At 37.6% G+C, this 25,262-nt stretch overlaps 1 protein-coding gene across 1 annotated transcript; it reads right to left on the bottom strand.

Moving 5' to 3' along the window:
* Positions 1 to 673: 673 nt before the first annotated feature.
* Positions 674 to 23,780, bottom strand: SNX7 (sorting nexin 7). The gene is made up of 8 exons (XM_010179435.1): positions 23,589 to 23,780; positions 21,628 to 21,738; positions 21,048 to 21,212; positions 19,899 to 20,100; positions 17,862 to 18,061; positions 14,917 to 15,003; positions 8,853 to 9,005; positions 674 to 1,075 (listed from the first exon to the last, which is right to left on the bottom strand). The coding sequence occupies exons 1-8, from the start codon at positions 23,709 to 23,711 to the stop codon at positions 995 to 997; spliced, it is 1,122 nt and encodes a 373-aa protein (XP_010177737.1). The 5' UTR covers positions 23,712 to 23,780; the 3' UTR covers positions 674 to 994.
* Between the last annotated feature and the right edge of the window lie 1,482 nt (positions 23,781 to 25,262).

Here is a 25,262-nt window from a genome sequence, read left to right on the forward strand (position 1 = left end):
CAAGTGCAGACTGACAGACCTTTTGGGTGGAATAATTCAATGACTGGAAAAGTTTAATGCATATTGCATGCGTGAATCAGCTACAGACTGACAGACCTTTTGGGTGGAATAATTAAATGACTGGAACAGTTTAATGCATATTGCATGCGTGAATCAGCTAATCATTATAATGCAAAACTCTATTTTCCTTTCTTATTCCTTATCCAAAGAGGGAGAAAGTTAAGGATCACAGGGATGTCAGCCATGGGAGTAAAAGGTTTAATACTGCAAACTCCAAATGGAAGCTCCTGGGTTGGCAGGATCAGGGCTGTGACCAACATTGCATCACTGCCAAAACCGTCTTTTTCATGACCTGAGAGGTTTTTCTTTATCCTTTAAAAAATGTCAGATTTAAGATGTTTAATGGTCATGTAAATACTGCAAACTGAAAACTGAGTTAACAGTACTTGAAACCAGGATTAATCTCACGGAACTTGTTCAGCATCTTTCCATACCATGCTGCCATCGGGTGATCTGCACAATCTATTAAAATAATCCTAAAAAGCTCTGTGAATACTGTGCTAGGTACTTTGGCAAGTACAGGAAATTACTCAACGAAGAGAATATAACAAGCATGCTAAAATACCAAAATACATCTTAAAAACTAGGATACAGAATGAAGACAAGCTTTCCGTATTAAACTTTTTATTAAAATGGAGCTATTTTTACATATTTAAAATACTTTATATCCAAATTATGCAATATTTATGAAAACAATTGTATGCAAATTCTTGCACAAAAATATGTAAAATCACAGCTAAGCAATATAAAGCAATAGATAGCATGTTCCAAAATGTATTTCAGGACTAGAATACCTGAGTTTTCAATAAGCTGGTTTCCTGCATTTCACTGATTTTTAACAGTTAAATTTAATAATGTATCTGATCTCATATAAAGCACTTCTTTGGTTGGGAGAAACTTCATGGAAAAGGCAGAGATCGAGCAGAGATATGACTCAAGGCCTATCTTCAGAATCTTCTTCCACGTGAAGATCCACTCTTTGAGATGCTAGGAAGGACTCCCATGTAGCAAGGCACTTAAAAAAAATCACAACAAAACAAAAACACAGATACATATGAATATAGCAGATGGATTTCTGTAAAGCTGGTAGCGAAGGAGAAAAAGAATTGCAAAAAACAGTAGAATACATATGCATTGTCACAAGCTGCTTTTGTGGGACTACGGTAATAGCAAAATATGGTTTCCTAGGCAGCTCAGCGATACGAAAAATGTTAGCCAACGTGCTGAGTGAGCTGTAAAGGTCACGTTTACATAATGACAAGTGCATAGTATGAGCATCGTAATTGTCTGTGTTAGCATGGAAGATGCTAACATTGATTATGCTCTTCTTTAATCTCTCCCTTTAGTTACAGGCAAAAATCTCTTCCAAATAGAAAGCGCACTGTCAGGCACAGTTCCTCTGTAATCTCTGTGGATTCCTATTGTATAACCAATTTTCTTTCCAAGTTAAATTAAAACAGTTATTTTCTAAACACACAGAGAATTCATTTTTCCCCTGAGTAATGGGAAAGAAATGGGACCAGAAAGGCAGGGGATTGGCATGGGGGAAATTGTCACGCTTACAACTAATGGCATTTCTCTCATAGAAAAATGTATTTATAATGGTACAAACTCCTTTTTTATTCGAAGCACCAAGACTGTAGGCAGTAGAATGAAAAAAAATAATCCTCAAACGACTTAGGTTCAGTTTGGCTTAAATGAGTGTTGGCAGTTTGGCAAACCATTATAAATCATAGATTAGTGGTGAGAGTCATGGCAAGGCCATCACTAGGTGTGCTGATGCTTGTTACCTGAAGTACCAAGTTTCTACTCTTTCCAGTCTGTTATTATAACAGGGCAATAATTTTCTTGTTTTGATGCTATTGAAAAAAAAACCCCAAACAAACCTTGAAATGGAAATGTTCTAATAAAATATTTACTTATACACTCATACCTATTGCTCTTGACAATGCTGCTTATTTACTACGTACTGTACGCAGGTATTTTCATGAAGAATCTGAAATAGTCACAAATAAATCTTATGAAATTTCTCCAGGAATATCTTCTTTTGTACTAAAACCTGGACAACATATTCTATTTTTCTGCACTTTAAATTAAACCAGTACCTTGAAAATAGCATCATTTCCTAGATGACAACTTTTGCCATAAGCTATTCAAGCCACAGTAATTTGCCATGCCCAGCTACAATGAAGTATCAAGCATCCATCTGTCTAGGAGACACAGAAAATACGCTAGCATTCATGCTGCTTGAACTTACAGCCACCTAATTTTGTTTTATTAGACATTTCTAGTGAATGATTTCAAAACTCTGCCACTAAATAAGTAGATGTAACAGTATTCCATTAAAGAGCCTAGGTCCTGGTATTATTGCATATCCATATGCAAGCAGATGAGTCAGAGGATCTGACAGTCACAAATAACATTAAACTGTAAACTCGAAGAGCAAAATGAAGGAGACACACAGGATGATCGGAGTTGGGGGAATCCGTGATGACACAAGGATGCAGAACCAGGGATACCCCTAAAAATTACAGGTGACAAAAGTAACAAGAAACAGCAAACAAAAGTCAGCAGTGATTATGTCTCTGAAGACATAAAGTAGAAGACATAGGTCTGCAGGATGCTGTGAGAGGTTAAAACAGCTGACTGACCTAAGAGATCAGAAAGGAAAAAGTATGAGGGAGCTTAATTCTGCACAGGCTTTTTGTTGTTATCAGGCATGCTACAGACTGGTCCTGTTATTCCTATGTTGTCCCCTACACTACGGAAACCATCAATCTACTCTCCAGATTTTTCTTTTCCAATCTTGCTGACAATATCCCCAACTAAGTTATTCTGCTTTTGCACACAGCATTATGCTGCTGTCCAGAGCACATCTACGGTTTGAGTAACTGTGAAATGAGAGGAGTAACAGGATAAGATCCATGTGGAAATCTGCTTTCTTCATTGACTTTTTGGAGAAATGTTACTTTGAAATGGTAAAGATACAATCAGGGAGAAATGGTGAAAATAGTGTTAGCATGAATGGTGATCTGCAAGTGTTGCAAACTGATTTCTGACTTACAAGGTATTTTTGACCTTTTGTATAAAGCCTTTAAGGTTCGATCATTAGATTCTCCCCTACTTCACATGATACTGTGGCAGCTGAGTCTACCTGAGATACTTGAGCTGGAAGGTGGCATCTTGGTTTTAAAATGTCAATGAGGCAGCTGCCACTGGCAACGTGTCTTCACTTTGACGCTCAGCCTCAGGTTTCTGTTTCCCAGAGCCCAGCCTGGATTACCATCCTAGATAGCTGCAAGGCACATCTGTTTTCATAGGCTTTTTCTAGGTGTGGGACAAGAAAGGATCACTGTTTCTTGAGGAGTCTTTGTTGGCAATGACTGACTTTTTTTTCTGAACCACAGTTTAATTTATACCATGTAACTCCATGTTTTGTCACTCTGTACTTTCAGTAATTTGAATTAAAATACATATATCAGCACTGGCTGCAATGTAAAAATGGTGCTCTGTTATCTTTGCAACACCGAGCCAAACTGCATGTGCTAAAATGCAATCACAATATGTTGCTTAGCCAGATAGATCGAATCTACTGAAGTCTTTCCAAACAGCAATGCAAAGCATGTTCTTCAGTTCCACAAGTTATTCAGCTTTTAATGTATCCTCTTTTATATAACCAAAACACATTTTCCAACATGTAAGAGCAATGGTGGCTCATTTCACTGTCAGACATCACAGTGCTGCTACAGCTGACAAGTTTTATAATTAACCATACCAAAACAAAACTAGGTCTCTGTGCCTTAGGCTCAAGCTTTTTATATTGTGAAGCATGAACTGCATAAACGGCATTTCGTTAGTGATGTACACTTCAACATTATTAGAGAGTGATTTTACTTCATTCTCCTGGGAAGCTGAAGATGGAGATCTAAATAGAGGATCAGACAGCTTTCACAAAGGAGACAGAAAGGAAAAAAACAGAAAACCCAAGCCCAGGAAATTAAATGTGCATGCATAGCATGAAATTCATAATCCAATTACTTGTAAAAGCCTGGCGGAAGACATAAAAAAGCCTAAATACACAAAATCAAATAGCAAGAGCTTAAATAAGGCTACTTTACCTAAAAATCAGGATTACCACTGCAGGTCACACATCTATTCTGCAACATCCTTTTTAGAAGAAAATGGCAAAAAGGTTTTCATACAGTACAACTGCATATCTAACGAAAGAGGAAATATAAGAATAGAACATGCAGTAGGGATGATGACAGAAGCGGTGTGTCACACGCCATGCGTGTTTCTGTTCCAGTTCCCTGTTTTCCCTCATTGATACCTTAAAAATATCTATTATGACGGCATTTTCTGGAGTAAAATCTGAAAATGAAGTCTTGTGTGTCTGCGTAGTTCCTGGGTGCAAGGAAACAAAAACTAGAGTGTATAGAAAGAGTGATTCCCTCTATAAAAAAGGTCTTCCTAAAAGAATATAAAATAAATGGTTATGGTTGAAGTGAATCAGGGTTCAAAGATGGATCCTGGTTTTGAAGTGATATTCACAGAGACAAAACTGGCTCAGCTGTGTGGGAACTTCTGCAAATCACATGAAGTTTGTTAGCTGAATTCCCAGGCACTGCTAAGGTAAGATGTGATCAACATGCATGAGCAGCTAACTTTTGCTATGCAACCAAATGACGAATTAAATGAATCACTACAGAGGCCTCTAGGGCAAACAGCAAATCTCATCTATTTTTCTATAGCTTATACTAGATAAAGAGGTACATAAGGGCTTTAGAGTTAGAGGGAAGTTGCTGTCATGGCGAAAGAATATTGTTTTCTCCTAATGAATCTTTTGGATAAAGTTGTGCCTGTACAATAATGTGGGTCACTGAAATAAACTGAATTATGCTTGAAATAGTTAAGAAAACCAGGAAATTATTTATATTCTTGGAAAAGAGTAAGCTGTGCCAATACCAACAAGAATCTCACTATATCAAAGATAACTTTAGCTTTTTATCTGATTAAGCTGCTAAGGTTTAACAGGATTAGTTTGACATGAGAAAAATAAAATTAGAGGCTACGCTTTAAAACAAAGGCTCATCCATGCACAAGAAAAAACATATTCTTTAAATGCCAGAATTAATTAAATATCAACCTACATTATGAAGAAAACTCCCCAGTCTTCCTGCATTTACAAGAGTGCCTCATGAGCAGTGGAAAAACCAACTCCAGTATATTTGCTGGATTTCTAATGTCTAACTAGTCTTTGGGTCGGGCTGCAACATCTAGGCACTTATTCCTGTGTTTTTTCTGCATAGAAGAGGTTAACAAAGTTCTCTGATGAGAAAAATTTAAGTGTTTATTTTTCTTTGATGTTGTAATATCCTAGAGACTGCAGTAAACACATGAGAAAAACAAAAGGAAAAAATTAGTAAATGTTTAATTGCTATTGCTCTTTGAAGCCAGGGTTCAACATAGCCTGGTTTGGTTTTGCTAATTTGCACCAGGATCACTGAAGACATTCCAGCTAAATAATACCACCACCTCCACTAACTTTGTATCTCGTGTTCTGGTTTCAGTAGTGCTGCATCTTTAAAGCTCTGCAGAATTTCTATACCTAACTTAATGAAAACGCTCCTGGTGACACTCAGCTTTCTCAGCTGTAAGCTCCACCCTGTGGACAGTTTGTGACTTCCAGGGTTTGGCAGATACCTCTTCTGGACTAAGGTGGGCTATTTCAGACCACAGTGTCACACCTAAGGCATGTGGAAAAGGAATAAAATAAATGGTACAGTGATAACACATACTCAACTCAAAAACTTTTCTCTGTAAGGCAAACAAATCTATGCTATCATGTACTCCAGAAATAGGAGTAAAGTTATAAATGTTTTGAAAAATTAAAATATTTTCATATTGTTTCAGAAAATCCTCCCCATTTTAGCAATGCACTTACAGTAGTTATTAATACAGTATGTTATGGGCTTTAAGCCTTCGTGGAATACAGACAGACTCTTTTCCACAAGCCAAAAAAAAAAGGATGTAGAGAAGTCTATGAAGTCTTGAGACCAACTACAGGAATACCAAATGACTGGTCAGTCTTGACTTCTAACTGACATTATGTTTGAATGTATTATAATGTAGCTTGTACATTACCCCAGGAAAACCACCATTCTCATAGGTCTGCAGAGAAGCATCCTTTCAATTTGCAACACTGGGCTTTAATTAGTGTCTTTGTTACTACAGCACTGAGAGACACAAAGAGACTGGTGATTCCACAGCTATGGAAACAAAGGAACACTTCTTATTCAGGTGTATTATATGTAGATAGTCAATACACCGGAAGGCTACAGAAATACCTCTACTTGTTTTGAATTAGAAAATCCAAAGAAATACAATTACAGGTAACATTTTAAAGTAGCACTTCGCGTAACCTGAGTATTAATTCAGCTTAAGGGAGACATACTCTTTTATGTTAGCTAGGTGATGCTTGTGATTACAGGTAACATTTTAAAGTAGCACTTCATGTAACCTGAGTATTAATTCAGCTTAAGGGAGCCATACTCTTTTATGTTAGCTAGGTGATGCTTGACAAGTCGACAGCAGAATCCTGAAGCAACTACAATGAAGGAAAAACCCAAACAAATGTAAGGTCATACTCTTTTCCCATATTGTGACAATGGGCAACTGAATCATGTCCATGGCATTGCATAAATATGCAGTTTAATTTTGGACATGTGAGAGAACATTAATGATGCAAGTAATGACTGAACAAATGAAAAACACTGCAACAGGGACTGTGTCTGTGCATGGGTTTAATGAGTGTGACTTACTGTTATCTTAAAGGTAGGATTTTGTTTTCTACTGAAAGCATAAAAATCATATTCTGATTCTCAAGGTTTCTGAGATGCCTTTCCTGAAGTTTCACTTCCAAATAGTGAAAAGAGATGCTAAGGCTTCTTTTTCTGCTGTTTTCAGGGGTGCATTACACACTTGTAGTTTGTAATATAGGGGCCTTGGACAGTAATCACTTCTCCTATAATTAACCATCAACATTAAACACAGGTCTCAAATAAACATGCATTTTTTAGATCAAAACTCCCAATGTAAATATTACTTTTATCAAATTATATTGAATGTCAGGATTAAGAAAATTGTTTTCTGATACAACAGGAAAAAATTGGTAAGCCCTCACTTTGTAAACAAGGAGTGATACAGTGAGCACAATGTTTTCTATTATTGCAGCCGCTGCAGTAAGATAAGGCATTTTTTTTCTAAAATCTAGATCTACTGACATATATCAGCAAAAATACTTTATGCAGATTTCAATATTCAACAAAAGCAGCAACAAATAATGATGTACTAGTGTAAATTAATTTGTTCGGTATTTCAGAAGCTATTTAAGAAGAACCACTGGCAATTACAGATAGCTGAACCATGTTCTACAGTTTGTGACTTAGTGATGGTAATTTCATGTACAGTGTGAGCTTTGGCGTTCCGAATCAAAATTCTAATTCAGAAAAAACATTTCTAGACAGGAAAGAGAACCAACAAATTAGTGTTGTGTTTTAATGCAGCTAATCATTCATTAAAAATATCCCAATATATTTAACATCATCTTAACATACGTATTGCTGATACAGAAGTCAGAGATCATCAATAACTGAAGAAAATGTGCGAGGATGCTAAAAGCTTGCTGCCTGATTTCAGAAAATATTTTGATCTTAATATGTGACAACAGATTGTCAATGTCCATGCATCTCACAGACTGTATGTTAATTAATTAGACTTGATGATCAAGAGCTCTGTCTTTTCAATTATGTTTTAACAAAATGATTTGTAAAATCAGGACACTGTCATTGGCTAACAGGCAATGCAGAAAAAAAATCCAAATACAGGATTGGAAGTTAAAGATATCAACACATCTGTGAAAATTGCTATTTTATGATTAATATTCAATTTTTCTTTCCAAAACAAGGAGAAATTCTTAAAAAAATTCAAGACATCTGGGATATTTTCAAAATGCATACTTCAATCAACAATATGTTCCCTATGAAGAAATTTCAGAGAGGGCTTAAAACATTTTGTTAGATATTTTCGATTTCTTTTTCTCAGTATATATTCTTGTAAAAGGGAATTCTTACCAAGAACAGCAGCTGTGGCATGAGTTGAAAATAAAAATCTAATTTCAACCACTCTTCTTTGTTTCTGAAGTAGTATGTGTCAGTTATGAATGGATTGTATTTACCAATTTTATACACTTGCAGCATTTGTATTTTTTAAGTGCAATATTCAGATTGACTTCTAAAAACTGTATTGCTCCTTCTTCATCCTAGTAAAGTCTGATTATTTCACAAAAGACAATTCCTTGAAGAAATAACAACAAGGACTTCCTGACTGTGCTGTCTGAAATGGAATCACGTTTAAATGTTTTCGTCATACAGGATCATTTACACAAGTTTGAGCTTTCCAGAGGGCTTCTTCATGCAGTTACAGCAAAAGGTTTCCAAATTGAAATATAGCAGCTGACATGGAACCAAAAAATATGTTCCAAATGGTTGTGGTTAGTAAAACAAGAGTGCCCTCTGTCGATGATGAACTCAGGATCAACCGCTTGGGCACAAATAAAACATGTTCTGCTTGAAATGTGTCAAGGATAACTGCATCCCTCTTCCCACAAAAACTGATTCTGAAGTTAACACAGGTTTGAACTAAAATGCAAAAATTCCTCGTGACAGACAACTGATGGGCTTCTCCACTGAAATAATGAATGAAAAAAACATTGCTATGAGGAAGTGTTTTACCTCTTCATAATAACGGAGGTTATTCTCAGCCACATTAGTGAACGTTGACCTCATATCATACTGCATGTTTTGTTTCCACCTGTCCCAATCCGCTTTCAGAGCATTATTGGCACATTCGACTTTGTCTTCAAGTTTCCCAATCTCTTCTGAGAACTAAACATGAATTGTAAACATCAAAAAATATTAGTAAAGTCACCATTTCAAAAGTGATTGAAATCAAGTGATTGTAGTGCTGACAAACAGAACTGCAGAACCAAGAGTGGTATTTAACTTAGAACAGAATTATCATTCCTCAGGGATAAATTTAACATTTATTCTTAATAAATAACTCAGTAAAATTTCTGAAATATTACCAACAGAAATGCTAGACCAGAATTTAAGTGTTTCTAAAGATAAATTTATTGACTGAGAAGTTACAGACTCTGGCACCTCTTCACTAGCACTTGACAGTAATGCATCTAAAAAGGAAAATATAGAGGGCTTTACTGAAGTAGAATAAACTCTACAAATTAGATTTGGCCAGAAAAACTGAAAAACCCTGACAGAATCTTTGACAACCTCAGGAGAAACCAGCAGAAATGAAAAGCACAAACTTTCTGATTTATTCCCTTTCACCTCGCAATCTTTTCTTGTGTAACTAACCTCTGTGTGACCATGTGAGGGAGAGAGAAATACAGAAGCAGAGAATAAATTAACCAAAGGACTTCTGCCGAGAAGAAACTCAGTCATCAAGGATCAAAAACCCTGAGGGCTACTCTACAGACATTATTGTCTTCTAATTACTGCAGATGCACAGTGACTTTTCAGCTAATGGGAATGAGTAAGAGAACAGAGGCCCTCTCTTTAATGAGTCTTCTAGTCCTCTCAGTAATTTTGTTACCTATTGTCATTTACTAATCAGCTGTGTCAGTTCTGGCTGGCACCCAGTCACAGAACGTGGTGCATCTTCTGCAGCTACAGTGCAAATTCATCTGCTGGGACTCCACAGCGACTGCCTGCAGCAGCAGAAAGGTCAGGCAGAAACACCACCAATAAGGAACATCAAGCAGGAAACGTTAATCTCCTTGCATTGCTTCCATTGCAACTCAGTGCCCATACACCTTCCTCTTCTTCCTTATATTCTGCTGTAAGGCAAATTGTTTTTTCCTCATAGAATACCCCTGTAAAGTTGGATAGCTCCTCGTGCTCTCTGCAGAGCTGGTGCTTCCATTGATGTGAACTTCAGGATCCCAGGATTAACTTCCAGGGTTTTCAAGGAATGTTTAGGCAAATGGCAGAATGCAGAAATGTCAAAATTCAGAGCAGGATGTGGAAAGCCTTGGTGTGCAGCCTCCAGCTTGAACCACGCAGGGAGGACAGTGCTCCAGTGCAGCAACCGGCAGTGCTGCCGCCACCAGAAGCTAAGTAAGCAGAACTGCCTGAAGAGGTCACAGAACCTGAGCCCAACCCTTAATTCACAAACCACATATCCCAATTCAGTTTGACATACAAGAATCCTTCAGCTCTTAAAGTAACCAAAACCTTCTTAGGTTCATCTGATTGGATTCCATGGAATACATGGAACTGGGCAAAATGTATTGCACTCCATGTTCACAGACGAATAAACATTTTTATTAGAGTTGATTTCTACACTGCATTTCCTTGCCTTACTTCTACATTAACGAAATACTGTTTAATAATAAAGAACAAAAAAGCAAAATATTATTTCTGCTTCACTGAAAAGCCCAAACTCAATTATCTAGCCAGACCAGCAATCAAACTATGGACAAAGGTAATTTCAACTACCAACACTGTATTCAGTATGAAAAGGTTAATCCAAGGTTTAAATGTGGGGAAATCACCTCTGAAGGAATTACAGGCAGCTGGATTTGGTATCTTGGGCATGTCCCAAGTTAATCACTTTTTCTTCGAATACCAAAAGAATTCAGAATACTGAAAACAGTGACTATTTTGAGATGATTTAGAGTAGGAAAGGCAGTTGAATCCAGTTTCTGCTTTTGCAAGAAGAAAGTCCCTACATGGGAATGAGCTAGGCTATACATGTAAAGAACTTCTCTGACTTAGAAGTCCTGGCTGCAGCAGCTTCTCCTTCTCATTCTTCATATCTTCAAGACATTTATTTTACAGTTTGTTTCTGTCTTGCCTTTTCGAGGAACTACAGTTTTCTTTCATGGTGTAGTCACAATGTGATGTGGACAGGCAAATTCTGTTCTGGATGTCAGGTTTAAACATCACCCTCTAAAGCCCCAAAGAAACTGTGTTGTATCAAGGCAAGGGTTGGACTTAAGGTCTAAAGACAGCATTATGCCACACTTCATCATCTCAAGTAGAGAGGTTTAAGATCTACTTTTTCACAACTGAAGAGAAACAAAAATGCCACCCTCTTCAACTGCCATGACAGCAGAAGTCAAAGAAGAATGGCTTGGTCTCAACAAAAACACCTGCCTAGTGTGCTCCTCATTTACAAGGTGTAAACTGTTACAATTTATCCTGCAAATTAAATATGATTCTGCATCCATTTTCTTACATTGATCTCACTGAGGCAGCTAATGTGATAAATTAAATCTCACATCAGTGATCCCCAGAGGACAGCACAGTGCTAATCAGACATCGGACCATGGGACAGGAAGGTGGGAACCAGACACTGCTAGGGCAGAGGACTTTGAGACATGAACAGTGTGACCCGGCCCAACAGCCAAATTACCTGGTGACACAGCCCTTTACACTATCTCACTATGCAAAATAGCATTATTTTCTATCTGCTGCATGAACTAATCCCACATCTTGGTGATACCAACCCTTTTTAGCCTGGAGTTAAAACATAAGATATATTCAGAATGTGACAGATTCAGCATTTCATCTCTTTACGAGTCAGTTTAAAGCCTGAACTCTAGAATCCTTAAGTTAGCATTTAATGCTTATCTGGTTCTGTCAGAGCACATTATACCAACCTTTAGTCAGAATTGCTATTAGCACTAGTGTCAGCACCAAAACTGTTGAAATCTCCCCAAGCACAGGGGGATGCACTGGCCTTGCTATGTACGTCTTCAGACTGGAGCGTGGGAGTGATAAAGCCACAAACCCCAACATCTTTACAGACAGAGCTCTGCAGGTAAGAAAGGTCTCTTCAAGCATGAGGACATCAAAGTCCTCTGAATTATCTGTCAGAGCCTGTATCCAAAATCAGTGTCTTCAAACATGCCATACCCTGAACTGCCTTCTTCGTGGACTAAATTTTGAAGGTTTTGGCTTTTTAGCAGCACCACAGGCAGCTTTCTAAAAGCTCAGTGGCAGAAGCACAGCTCAAGAAAATGTTTTTTCTTTCCTAGCCAATGAGCCTGACATCTCATAAGGTTTAATCTGCGATTTCAGCCTATTGCAGCTGCACTGACCTTGGGGACGTTTTTTGTATTCTCCTGCTGTATAACCCCTTGTTTGTTAAATCATTTAATGTTTGCCGTGACCAATGCTAAAGATCTCACAGCTTTTATCAGCTCTAATGACAGTCTGAGATTCCTTATCTATGGTGGAAATGTACTTCAAATGAGATTAGAGTTCATGGCACTCATTGTCAGCAGAATTTCTGGCTACTAGACTGCACTGACAAGTTCAATCTGACATCTGTGAGATCACTATATGCTACATGAGTTCTGCTTAGGAATAAAAATGTGTGAATACAGCCAAACTCAGTGTTTGATACCAATAACAGTACCTGTGTTGTGACCAACTTTCATTCTCATCTCAGTCTGGTTAGAAATGTCAGCAAAATATTTCAACACATAGTAAAAATTCAAACATAGTAAAACACTGATTAAGAATACAGTTACTTGAATGGTTAAAAATAGCAGTACACTGTTCTCTGTGGCCAAACTATCATTAATGGAAAAAGCCTTCAACTCCTAATTAAGAAAGAGACTTCAGGATACAGCTGCCACTCAATTAGAGAACACAGGATTTCATGATCAGATTAGACTAACAGACATCTGTTTTACTGCTCTCATGAGACTGCAAAAAGAACCAGGCTCTCAGAAACAGGATTTTTAGAAATGAGTAAGAAATAGAGGGGTTGGAAAGATAAAGTTCTGAACACCTGGGTAATCACACTGTCCAAAGGCTCTTACCAAAACTGTAAACACAATTTTGAAACAATGAAAAAGACCATGTTGTGCAAACTGATCTCAGAACTCTACTGGAAGCAAGCACAAACATCTCATTATGGAGTGAACCACTGTCAATACCAAATCATCATGGTATGATCAATACTACACTAAAGGGAAAAGTTTTCCTTTTAGTCTCTTAACAGGTCAGGAAAAGGGAGAGCATGCACCTTGTCTGAGGACTCCATCAGATTATAACAGGAATACATTCTGAAAAGACCAAGTCCTGCCAGGCAAGGTGCCCTCCCCTGCGGTGGACAGCACTGAGACTCACTGCTAAACAAGGTGTATGAAATTGCAATTCATCGCTCAATCGCTCTGTGCAATTGCAACTGTTCTTAGCAGGCTGCCAACAAACCATACAAATGGGAAGTACTGATTAAAAGGACTGAAACGTTGACAAGTTGATATAACTAGCTGCATACAAATAACTTAGGCAGTGACGTGTTACACTCCTTTCTGCTAGAATAAATTCTTAGAACCGTAGAATCACAGAGTATCTCAAGTTGGAAGGGATCCATAAGGATCACTCTTAATATATACCATGGTTTTACATGCAATGCAACTTATTTGTGCTGCTGGCACACGGGGCACCCATAGTGCGGGTGCTGGGGACATGGGCAGGCTAAGGGAGGAGCCCGCAGCGGCTCTGCCAGTGCCCTCACAAGGCAGCAGGGGAATACAGTGGCCTGCAGCCAGCAGGGGACTAGGACCTGCCACTGCGACCCCAGCCTAGGGGCCTTCTCCAACTTACCATCCTCGGAGCCTTTTATAAGAGCTTCAAACTTTATATGTAAACTAAGGACAAAGGACAGGAGAAGTGGCAGAGGAAGTAGAGAAACAAAAAAACAGATTAGAGAACACAAAGGCAGTGAAGTGAGAGGACAATGTAAGTAAACAGAATTTCTACTTCAGGAGAAAAGAAACCACTTACTGCAGTCCCACTGCAGAACACAGGGGCAAATTGTTACAAAATGTACCATAGCCATGGCAGGTATCAGACAGTAGTAATATATTCTTATTTATTCAGCTCAGTGACAAGAAATCAAATAAAAATATGCATCTCAAGTGCCAAAACTATCTAAACAGCTCATCTTTACATGAAAGCTAATTACGACAACCCTAATAAAAACTATCTGAAATGTCAAGGACTTTCTGCTTTGATGTACAAAAAAGTTACAGTGATTATTATTTAGCAATTTTTATACGTGATTTACACTGTATAACACCTTGTGTTAACACTGTGCTAAAAGGACGTTATTTAGGCTAGAGAGTTAAACAATCAAAAATTTTAAAAATGTCAATACCCATCCCAGAAGTTCCTTTTAATTGGCCCGCTGAGCCTCACTAATGGGTTTGGGGATGTCTGCCTCCGTGGGCTACAAGTTACAGTCTGACTTAACTGAAATGAGTGAAGGTATTATACTGGAATTAAAAATATCTCTAGGCCCAACCAGATAAGACAGAAGCCTGAAAGAACAGAATCCAGAATTTTCTATTTTAAGTAAGTTAAATGAACAGCTTAAGTAAGTTAAATGAACAGCTTTGCATCAACGGAGCAGCAGCTACAAGAACACTGCAGCAAATCTTACTTTCTTTTAACTCCTGGAGTGGAAGTAATCAGCAATGCTAAAAACAAGCTGTGGTACAGTCTGCATTGAGAAAACACAGTGGTCGTCCACTACTACCTGTCCTGTGCTCCAGCAGCCTATCTAAAGTTCTGCATCTTTCTCATGCTGGCCTTTGCCTGGCACACATGGCTACAAAGAGCAACCTTTTCAAAATGAGACTTACAGAGACACCACCCAGTTACAAAGCATGGCTTCAGGGGACACGCTTTCTTCAGGGGATTGACTTTCCCAGTTAGAATAAGGCCTGAAAGATTTCAGCTTTGTCTACATACTCACCAGATCCTTTTCTGTCTTTTTACTGGATAAAGCATCAACTTTGGAGTCGAGCTCGCCTTGAATTTGGTCCCTCCTTTTCAAAACACCCTTAATATAGAAGAGAAAAAAAAAAAGAAATAAACTGTGCCAAATTTTTGCCATCTATTCGGAAAACCATCAAACAATTTGGCTATTTAATAAATTAAGCAAGATCATAGAACTGATGCCATTTAATAATTTTGACATGATACACGTACTTTCCTCAAAAAAATCTTAAAATCATGTAGTGAAGATTTGGTTTTCAATACCTATAATTTATCTTACATGTTTTTCAAGCATCTTAGTAAATCCAAACTCAATCAGTGCCACAAGAATCTGCTGTAAACGGTATCACTGCTAGCTGTATGAGAAAACCTGAAACAGTAGCTTAATTAGTATCAGCTCATCTTAACACTATATTCACATTTTAAAACAGCAACATGAGTTTGCCAAATCTCACGAACAAAAGTATCTTCTCTGAGTAAAAGTTACAATACAAAGTAGAATAAATGACTAAAAGTGGTAGTAGAATAACTGACTAAAAGTGGTATACTAGGTATTACTGAGATTGTGATTTTAACCTTCAATATTGTTTTGAAAGTGCCAAATGTAGTTCAGAAAAATCAGACAAAATCACCATTAAAATGACAGATGTTCAAACATTGATATATGTGCTTACTTACAGCATATGTAATAATTTCCTCCTTTAAAACTGTCTTATCAGGTATTGGATTTTTAGCATAATGTCAAAAAATAATTAGAAAGGGGAAGGAACGTCACTTGTTAAACTACAAAACAGGAACGCTGTTACAGATTAAATTTCCATTTCCAATGCTCATTTGCTCTGTGACCTTGAGGAAGCCTTACAGATTTCTCTTGGCCTCAGTTTCCTCATCTGTAAAAGCACACTAAGGTATGTCTACCTCACAGAAACATTGCAAGGCTTTAGTCCTTTAAAAAAAGACATCAGAAGCAGGACACATATAACTACAAATCTCAAAACCTTCTTTTACGTTACCTTCCAACAACTGGTTTTACTGCTTCTTCTGCATATACTAGAGCGATTTTCAGTATTCACCTCTAGCATAGGGCATGTTGAAACAGCACAGGGCACAAGCAGCTCTACCTTCTCTAGCTGTCTTATGTGACTCAGTTCTCTTTGAAATCTTGTCACTTTAACAAACAATAGAATAATTCAGGAGGTTAATTTTCAAATAATTTTTCAATCTTTCTTTTTGAACTCACTAGAAAAATTTGGTAAGCCTGACTTCAGACAATTGTGAGTAATAGATTAGCAATACATAGTTACAAATTTGTTTCAATAGCTCAGAATATCTTTTGGTTAGATAAATAAAGAAAATGTTTGGCTGTAAGCACAGAAGCAAAACAAAAATGTTTAGAACAGCTCTCCTTCATATGACAAGTGCTTTCTCTGTTCTACTATTTCTTTTGCCTCTTTTAAAACTGTTTCAATAACTACTTGGCAACTTTTATCACAAATACTCCTTAAATTACAAGATAAACTCAATTATTTTAATATTAATGTGCTGCAACTACGGACAAGTGCTACTATGGACAGAGGGACTGTGTTTTAAAAACATATTATTACACTTGTACAGTTTTTGTGTAATATTTAATGGTACCCTGTCACAAAACCCTCAAATAATTGTATGTGGAGCCATAACCAATTTATTGCTGCAATTTCTACCCCGAGGCACAGCAGTACTCTGCACTCCTCAGAGCTGTTCTGAGATTCAGTTCGGAAGGAGCCAGTCTAGATGTAAATATTTTAGCTATGAATTAATCCCTCTCCCCAGTTGAAGGCTGAACTCTCAGCAAGCACTGGAAAATACAAGGGCTGTATTGTATTGACCACACCTTCTCCTGCACATGTGCACATGATCTTGGCAGCACTGCTCAAAGGTCCCTGTGATGAGGGGTTAAACACATCTCTGAAAGCAGGTTTTACTGGCATGTGACTTCCCCTATCGTATTTTTAGTGTGACTAGTAGTTCCCTCTCCAAACTGCGAGAGGAAAGTAAGCTGTAGGGCAAAAGAATGAAATGAAAGCAAGAGTTCGGTCTTGCTCTGTTCATGGCCTGTGACACAATCTCAGCCCCTACTCAGAAACCACTGCTGCAGGAGCTGAGTTCCCAGCAGAACAGATACTGCAGCTTGCACTGCTCAAAACCTAGACAAAGAGGGGTTTGTGCACATTTTCTGCTTTCTAGAGGCAGCAGAGTGGGAATTACAACATGCTGAATTCAGTTACTTAATTATGTTGATTATCCACCAGCACTGGGTTTATCAATTCTGAAGTCTGATTTTTTACATTCTCTCCAAGTGTAAAAAAAATATGTACAGAAAGGGAACTGAGAGCATCAGCTTCTGGCAAAGACTAACACATGCTTCTATAATGGCACAGGGACTGGAAGTTCCCTGCTATTCTGGAAAAAGAAAACATAGTTTAGGAAGATCTCCTAGAAAGAGAAAAACCCCTCCACTCCTTTTCCCCCACACAGTCTGTTACTCGATGAGTTCATATTTCAGCAGTGGCAGAGGAGGTCTTTCTCAGCTGCTCTTCCCGAAATCTTTCTGTGTTCTCGCTTCTCTGCTACAATGCAGAACTCTCTGAGGATGGTAACACTAGACACTCTTTAGCCCAGCTTCCCAGGGCTGCCTGCCATGCAAAACTATCAAGCTCTTCTCATCTGGAAGGGGTGCCTCTTGCCTGATTAACAAGGGAAATAGGACCAACCGGATTCCCTGCTAAGGGACAGCTACGCTATGCTGTGCGCCTTAGTAACCACTGTAAATAGAGGGACTGCAAAATCGTCTTCCTCAGTTGCAAATTCTCTTCTAGAGTCTGTCACTGGTCTAAGTCAAACTTTATAGACAGCCATAAGCAATCCTTAAGGAACTCTTACCATCAGAATTTCACTGTAGAGTACATATTCGTGTAAAATTGGCAGCAGATTTTCTGAGAGCCCAGCCATTCGCTTCTCTGTAGCCTTGCAACATTTGTCGATGCAGCTGGCAACACCTTTTAGAGAGTCTGCTATATCTTCTTCTGATGCTGACCAGAGTGTGTGGATGGGGCCATACTCCTTCATTTCATTAAAATACTCTTAACGGGAACATATACACATGTTAGTCTTTTGTTCATTAATACATGTCTAAGAGATATTAATTGCAACCTCATATTTACTGTGAACAAAGCAAGAGACTGAGGCTAATGTTTAAATTTGCTCAAATGACCAAGAGAAGTAAACTGCAGTTCACTGTTCATTAATAAACTAATCAATGAATATATTGTAATTAAATAGTTTCTAGAAACCTATCAGCAAAAATGCCTCAGTAATTATAAAAGGACACTCTTAGACCTGATGGGTGGTATTGAGTTCACTCAATGATATGAATTACTTCATGTTATCTTCATACAGAGGGACAGAAGCCATAGCAGCCCCAGGCAGCAGTAAGTCTGACTTGCATCTACTGCCTTGAATTCCTCTGCTGCAGTACTGCTCCAAATCCCATTATTAAAACTAGCAGACTTGGCATGTCCCAAAAACTGCGGAACACACACTGACACTCACTCCAGTTCTGCAGGTGTTTTCTCCTTTAGTCGTTTTCATTCATCTAAATACATGGATATCCTATGAATTATTTCTCTTACGTCTCTAGGCTAAGTAATAATCTGTAAGCAGAAACAAAAAGGTCCAGAATTCACTGTGCCATTTGGTAGGACTAAGCTTGGCAAGGCTGGGTATGAACTGGAAGCTGCATGTACACAAGAGGATACTGTGTACACATTGGTCATGTACTGAAAACACAATTTAATGACAACTGACTTTATAATGAAGAAACATCCAAGAAAAGATGCAAAACAGATGTATGCCATGATGAGTGTAACGTTTACTTTGAGATTAATTGGACAAGAAAAACCTCCATGGAAGATGTAATTAAGAATCCCATGTTAAGATACTGCAAGCAGGAAAGTTCACTGAATCACAGCTATCAGCAGTTCATACCCACAACAGTGTGGCCCTGCGCACAAGCGTTCTGCCAAATGCTGCCTGAAAAATCTAGAAAGAAGATATAACCTACAGCATTTGGGAGCATGCCAAAATTCATAAGGTTTTCCAATAAATATTTTGGCACTGATGCCTTGAACCTATGGACTTCAGCCAGCTATTTCCACTCGAATGAACGATATCAAAAGGAACTCTTCACCAACATGTATTTTCCTTTTATGAGACCTCTCCCATTTACAGAGAACATGGTGAGATCTGGTACTGCACAATAAAGCACAAGGGCTCAGGTATTAAAGAACACAGTGCAGCTCTTCAAAAGATATTATATAGACAATAAAACTCCTCAAGTACTGAACGGGCCTAGTCTGAGAGCAGGGTCAATCTCAGAAAGTCAGTAATTTAGTGTTCCAAGTAGGTGTGCAAACTGCTGCTACTTAAGGAGAAAACTGAGATTAAGTCTTCCTTCTTCAGAAAACTCTAACAGGCACAGTTTCTCATGACAGAAAATATGGTCAACAGTAAAGCTATTTAAAAAAAAAATCTACTTGGTCAACACAGAAAAAAGGTGCAGAATGAAACCAAAGAAGAGATCTGGATGACACTGTGCCAGTACAAGGCAGCACAGAAAACTGTGACTACTTATATTCCGCTGAAAACACAAAACAGAGGTCATGCAGCTTTCCAAAGCGCACAAGTAAGAGGATAGCCATACTTGCTACATTCCTTATCGAGTAGTTCAATTACATGTTAAAACTCTTCCTACTAACAAGTTGTTTCAACTAACTTGAAGGTCTGTCAAAACAATGACAACTATGAAAAGCATGGTATAAACACATGGCAAAATACTTGCCCAGCGCAATGAAAACTACTTCACTTTTCCAATATATTAATTGCTTAAATCAACAAAACTGATACTTGTTTTCTACTTACCCTTTTCTTCCTTGTAAATTCTATGAGCTATTTTGTCCAGTACGCTTATTTTCTGACTAAATGTTTCCATGTAATCATTCATTTCTGTAAACATTTCCGGGCGATTTTTAACTCCTCCTCTTACAGAGGATGCTACAGCTCTGACGGTCTGTCCCATCCTGCTGAGCAAACCAGGACCCTGCTTCTTGTGCGAGGAGAGTTCCTAAAGATAGAACAAGTTATGTTTACTTTCGTGTACTTTTTCAGATTCTCTGAAAATAATGCACCCTTTAAAGCTACATAAACTACATACACAATGTTATGTGTGTCTTTGTAGTGTATAAATCTGACTTTAAAATTATTAGATCGGTGTCAGAACCGTACCTGTCATGTGCATTTGTTAGCTAAGCCTTTCTGGGCCAACACAAGCATGCTGTGTACCACACTCTCACAAGAACAATTGAAGATGGCAGAGACCCTTTGCCCTTTCATTTCTCAGGGTGAGTTAGCTAGTTTGCAATTTAGCCTTTTGAACAGGAAAGCAGAGGCAATGATTGCAGAAATAAGTCATTGAGAAAAGCAAACAATGCTCCTACTGGAAGAAGTAATCCATCTTTTTTAAACTTTTCATATATTGCTAGACAAGCCTCTGCTGAAGATCAGAGGTGGGCTTTTCTGAGTACAAGAGGCCTCTGTATTCAACTGGACACATCTTGCAAAGATGTAAGAGGAAATTCAAAGGCTGTATTTTTCTTTTATGAGGCTAGTATAACCTTTAAAAAAAAGCAGATGAAAAAGACAGTGCCATGCCACAACAATAATTAATTTAAAATGCTACTTTTCATTTAATCTTGGAAGCTTAACATGCATACCAAAAAGCATGCAGAGATGAAATACTGCGAATTTGACAGAAAAATCCAAAATGCAGCGATAAAAACCACTTTGGAAGGTACACCGGTATTTATGGTCACACGCATGATGATCAAAAGCACAGAAGAGAAGGTTATCTTGGGGGATGAATATTCCATAAATCCCCTGCCACCTTCTGATGCTTCTGTAACAAACTGTGGGAGGACACCACTGAATACTGAACTAGGGAGACTCCTGATATACTCTACTAACACGAGACGTGGTTTCACATAACAGTAAATAAAAATAAAGTCATTTTACCCAGGCCTGTGCAGTAAGAAAAATTCTGAAGTCTTCATTAAAAGTTAAAGTTGGATGATCAGCAATGCGGTTCAAAAATTTATGCAAAGCTTTTCTTCGAGTCTCAATGAATTCATCACTAAATCGTTCCACCATTCCTTTCATTATGAATTTTTCAGGCAATGGCTAAGGAAAAAGAAAAAAATATATTGTAGAATTTACATAATATTAAGGGTATTATAATGGTTCTTCTACTTACTAAAAATTATAGGTATATCTTGCAGAATCCACCATGCAAAAATCAAATCATTAAAAAGTTATCACATTCAGCAGTGGAATAACATGGTTCTTGTAGCATACAGTGCAGAAGAATACAAGTACAACTAAGAAAGGGCATAAATTACTGCAAATAGCACAGTTATAAATGTAAGAAATACCTCTGTGGGATTTCTAATTATCACATATGCATAAAGCTAATGAAAGTAGGTTGGTTTAACGTTTGTGAGATTTTAGAAACTGAAGAAAGACCTCAAACATCTCTGTATAAAACTGGAGCTATCTTATAAACAAACAAAAATAACTTAAGTTTCAGCAAACGAACAGGAATAATCAGTGTTGGATGTGCTTCTTCAAGTTTGCTCTTCAACCAAAGGAAATCCTGGTATCGCCTTCGAACTTCATATTCACTGGAGTCAAACTCACCACGAGATGTCTAAAAACCAGAGGCAGAAAAAACAGGTCCAGGTTAGAATTCCAGAAAATGAGAACAAAATATATTTAGATTTTGGAGAAAACTCAGTACTTCAAGTGAATGCATACATTATTCTATTTTCCCCATGTTATTTGCTTGCTCATTTTTAAAGTGATCAACTACTTGAAGAGCTAAAACACATCCCACTTCAGTGAGAAATCAAAGTTCTATTGTAAAAGAATTAAGAAAAGCAAGCATTAAACTGCACACAGAGTGACTTACAATAATTAGCCTAGCACAATGTTTCCAAAAGATCTCAATCATTATTTTAGTGTGGCATTTTCCTTTTAGCAATCATGGTTATGTTCGTTACTGTTAGGGCACTTCTTTTAAAGTGATTAATAATCACTTTAGTGAGAAAAAGTCCATTTTTTAGTATTCTGAAAAAGAAAAACCCAAATAGCTGACATACATCTTTGGGACCTGCTGACACAAGATACCAACCCCCACATTTGGAACGTGAAAACCAGCATATCATAGCAATAACACTGCCTGCGCCGCTGAATGGATTCTGTGTCCCATCATCGATTCCCATTTTCTAGCCCTTTGTTAGTATTTGCCAACAAACCTTTAATGCCTAGAAAAAATGCTTATTACAGTGTGGCAAAACTGTCAGACCATGAGATTCATTTTATCACTGCTCTATCTTCTAGAATCAAGCCACAAAGGGCCCATGTTTTCATTAAGGTAATGCGTACCGTTTAGCGTTCGTTGTTGCACAGAGATTTATAATGTGATGCAAGTAAATTCTAAAAACATGAAAACACGTTTTTGTCATCTAAACATTTGTGAGGGCTGAATAAAAAATTTTCAAGGTATGTGGGAGGAATGCTATTACTTTATCATCAACAACCAGCACTTCAAATTAAATACGATAAGAATAGATAAAAAAGGAAAAGCAATCCACCTCATGGCCCTTCCATACTTGCCTGAAGAAAAAATGTTCTCTCGTCTACAAAAACATGCATAAAGTGAAAATTACTGCTAGCAACCTAACGAAGATAGCTCTCGTCCTACTCTTTAAATATTTTATGAGGAATTGATAACTCCTCTTATTTAAGGATGAATAATTCCCATTTGAAAATTTGGTTTTAAATGAATCTTTTAATAAGAACTCAAAGTAAAATAAATTAACAGTGCAATTCTCCAAATGTAGCCTGCAGAATATTTGCTGGTAATCCCAGAAGAGCCGGCTGGTCTCACAAGGCTGACTTTTTTCCCTTATTTCCAGTAAATAATTTGCATTCAGGACAGCTAAAAATACACTCCCTTCTTTCCTAATATTACTTTTTCATTGGAGAATTCTGGCAGTGTCCCCAGAAATCATATGCAGCTGTACATGGAAAACAAACGTCCATGTGATAGTGGACACTGCTATTAGAAAAGAATGGAATTGAAAGACTTTGTAGCAGGTAACATTTATGCAAGACACAAGACTGGTAACCTGCAAGTGATCCAAAAGTCATAAATACTTGAGCTAACACAGTGTCTTCAAACTGAATCAGTTCTGCTGTTTCAGTTTCCTGCTGGAGACCACAATAGAACATGTTACACTCACATAGACCTGATTTTGCTCTTGAAGAATTATTAGCTATTTTCTCAGCATAAAGAACCAAAGCACCTATGTATGTAGACTTACACTGATTTTTTGTTCCAGAATCTACTGCGCAGTTTCATATAGTTCTAGTGGTCATGGCAAAATCAGAATATAATTTAAATTTAGTGACATCCCAGAGAACAATATGCAAGAAGAGTGAAAATGCTCCTACTGTTATCAATGTAAGCCATTATAGCCATGAACAGATGCTTACCTTTGTGACAACTCTGTATGTAATAAATGTTTCAATGGCTGTAATGTGGCTTTCAGGATCATCAACTGTAATGAAGAGATCTCTTATTTCTCGTTCATCTTCAAATTTATACTGGTTTATCATTGATGAGGGGGATATTGGCACTGAAGGACTGAATGAGTTTACCTCAGTCAGTGATGTATCCTACAGATAAGACAAGAGAACATCCACATCAATACATCTTTGTGTACAAACACACGCATACAAACACACACATCTCAGATGCTAAAACGGCAAGCTTTAAAATAACCTGATAAAACAGATAAAACATAAAGCAGTCAGATGAGTTATATAGTATATGGCAAATCTCTTATCCTTTTCAGTATTTGATTCAGTGAGGATGTAAGAAATGAGATTTATTCTAAAACTGATGAAAGGGCAAAATGCTACCATTTGAGAAGAACATTATACATAGCTAGAAAGAGAACTTGCCTATGAATTGTAAAATTCATTATGAATCCAAGCACTCAGTAGTTGTGTAGGATACTTGCCAGCTTTATTAATATTGTTAGGAGGCAGTTACTCAGGACTTACAAAGATTGACTCGGTAACCTGAACAGGGTGGATAAAACCCAATGATTTTAAAAGAAAACAAGACAAAATCGGAATCAGAATTTTTATTGGAATTCAATATTTCAGTTTGCATATATTTGAAAATGAAATTTGAAATGGAAAATGTTTACAGAGACATAAATCTAACCTCTTTCAAAAGAAAAACAGTAAGGATGCAGTAAGAATTTGCTACTTCATCTCTAAAAAACCTCAAACCACTCATTTGCTGAAGTGGAAAACCACCTTCCGATAGCATCAACCACTTCCACCACAGCTCTCTAAGAAAAGGTCCCCACGGCAGCTGCTACTGCTCACCATGTTCCATGGTGGTCACTCAAACGCTGAGAAACAGAGTGGAAACTGGAATCAAGTAAAAAAATTCATTTTCTTTCTAACATGCAAATCTGGATGAGATCTACTAATCTAAAATCTTGAAGGATATAGTAACTAAGAAACTAAATTAAATTCTCTAACTCCATAAGGGAGCAAAATAAATGAATAAATCATTAAAAATAACAAATTAGGGCAATTAATAGAAATAACTGTATTTTAAATATCAAATATTTTATACATTTTTTCTAATACATCCAATGCAATTAAATATTTTCATCACAAACTTTAAGATTAATCTATTTTCTAGAAGCTTTCTAAAAGGGCAGTCAGACTACACTAACTACCAAGAGGCAAAGAGTTGCCCTTTCTAGTGTCTACCTTGTTAACTACCGAGCAACGGGAAAAGGGATGCTGTTAAAGAGAAAACTGCTCAAATGCCAGGAGTGGAAATATGCGAGTCCACACAAAGCAGAGCCAGGGCATCATCCCAAGGCGGATCTCGTGGCAGTGAGGAGCACATCACTGCAGTGCTGCTGAGCTTGGTCAGAGTTGTTTTTTTCCTTTGAATTCAACTGGATCAAAACTTTCTCTCAACACGTTCTCCCTTGTTCTTTTCCTGCCTTAAGCCTCATTGCCTACAGCCATCCCTCTGCTTTGGACTTATCAATGTACTCCCACAAATACGGAGTAGGAATTTATACTGGGAATTAAGCCCAGAAAGCACAAATGTGCCAGTTCTCCTCCCATCAC

The sequence above is a fragment of the Mesitornis unicolor genome, unplaced genomic scaffold (genome assembly GCF_000695765.1).
Source record: "Mesitornis unicolor isolate BGI_N332 unplaced genomic scaffold, ASM69576v1 scaffold5492, whole genome shotgun sequence".
Taxonomy (NCBI): domain Eukaryota; kingdom Metazoa; phylum Chordata; class Aves; order Mesitornithiformes; family Mesitornithidae; genus Mesitornis; species Mesitornis unicolor.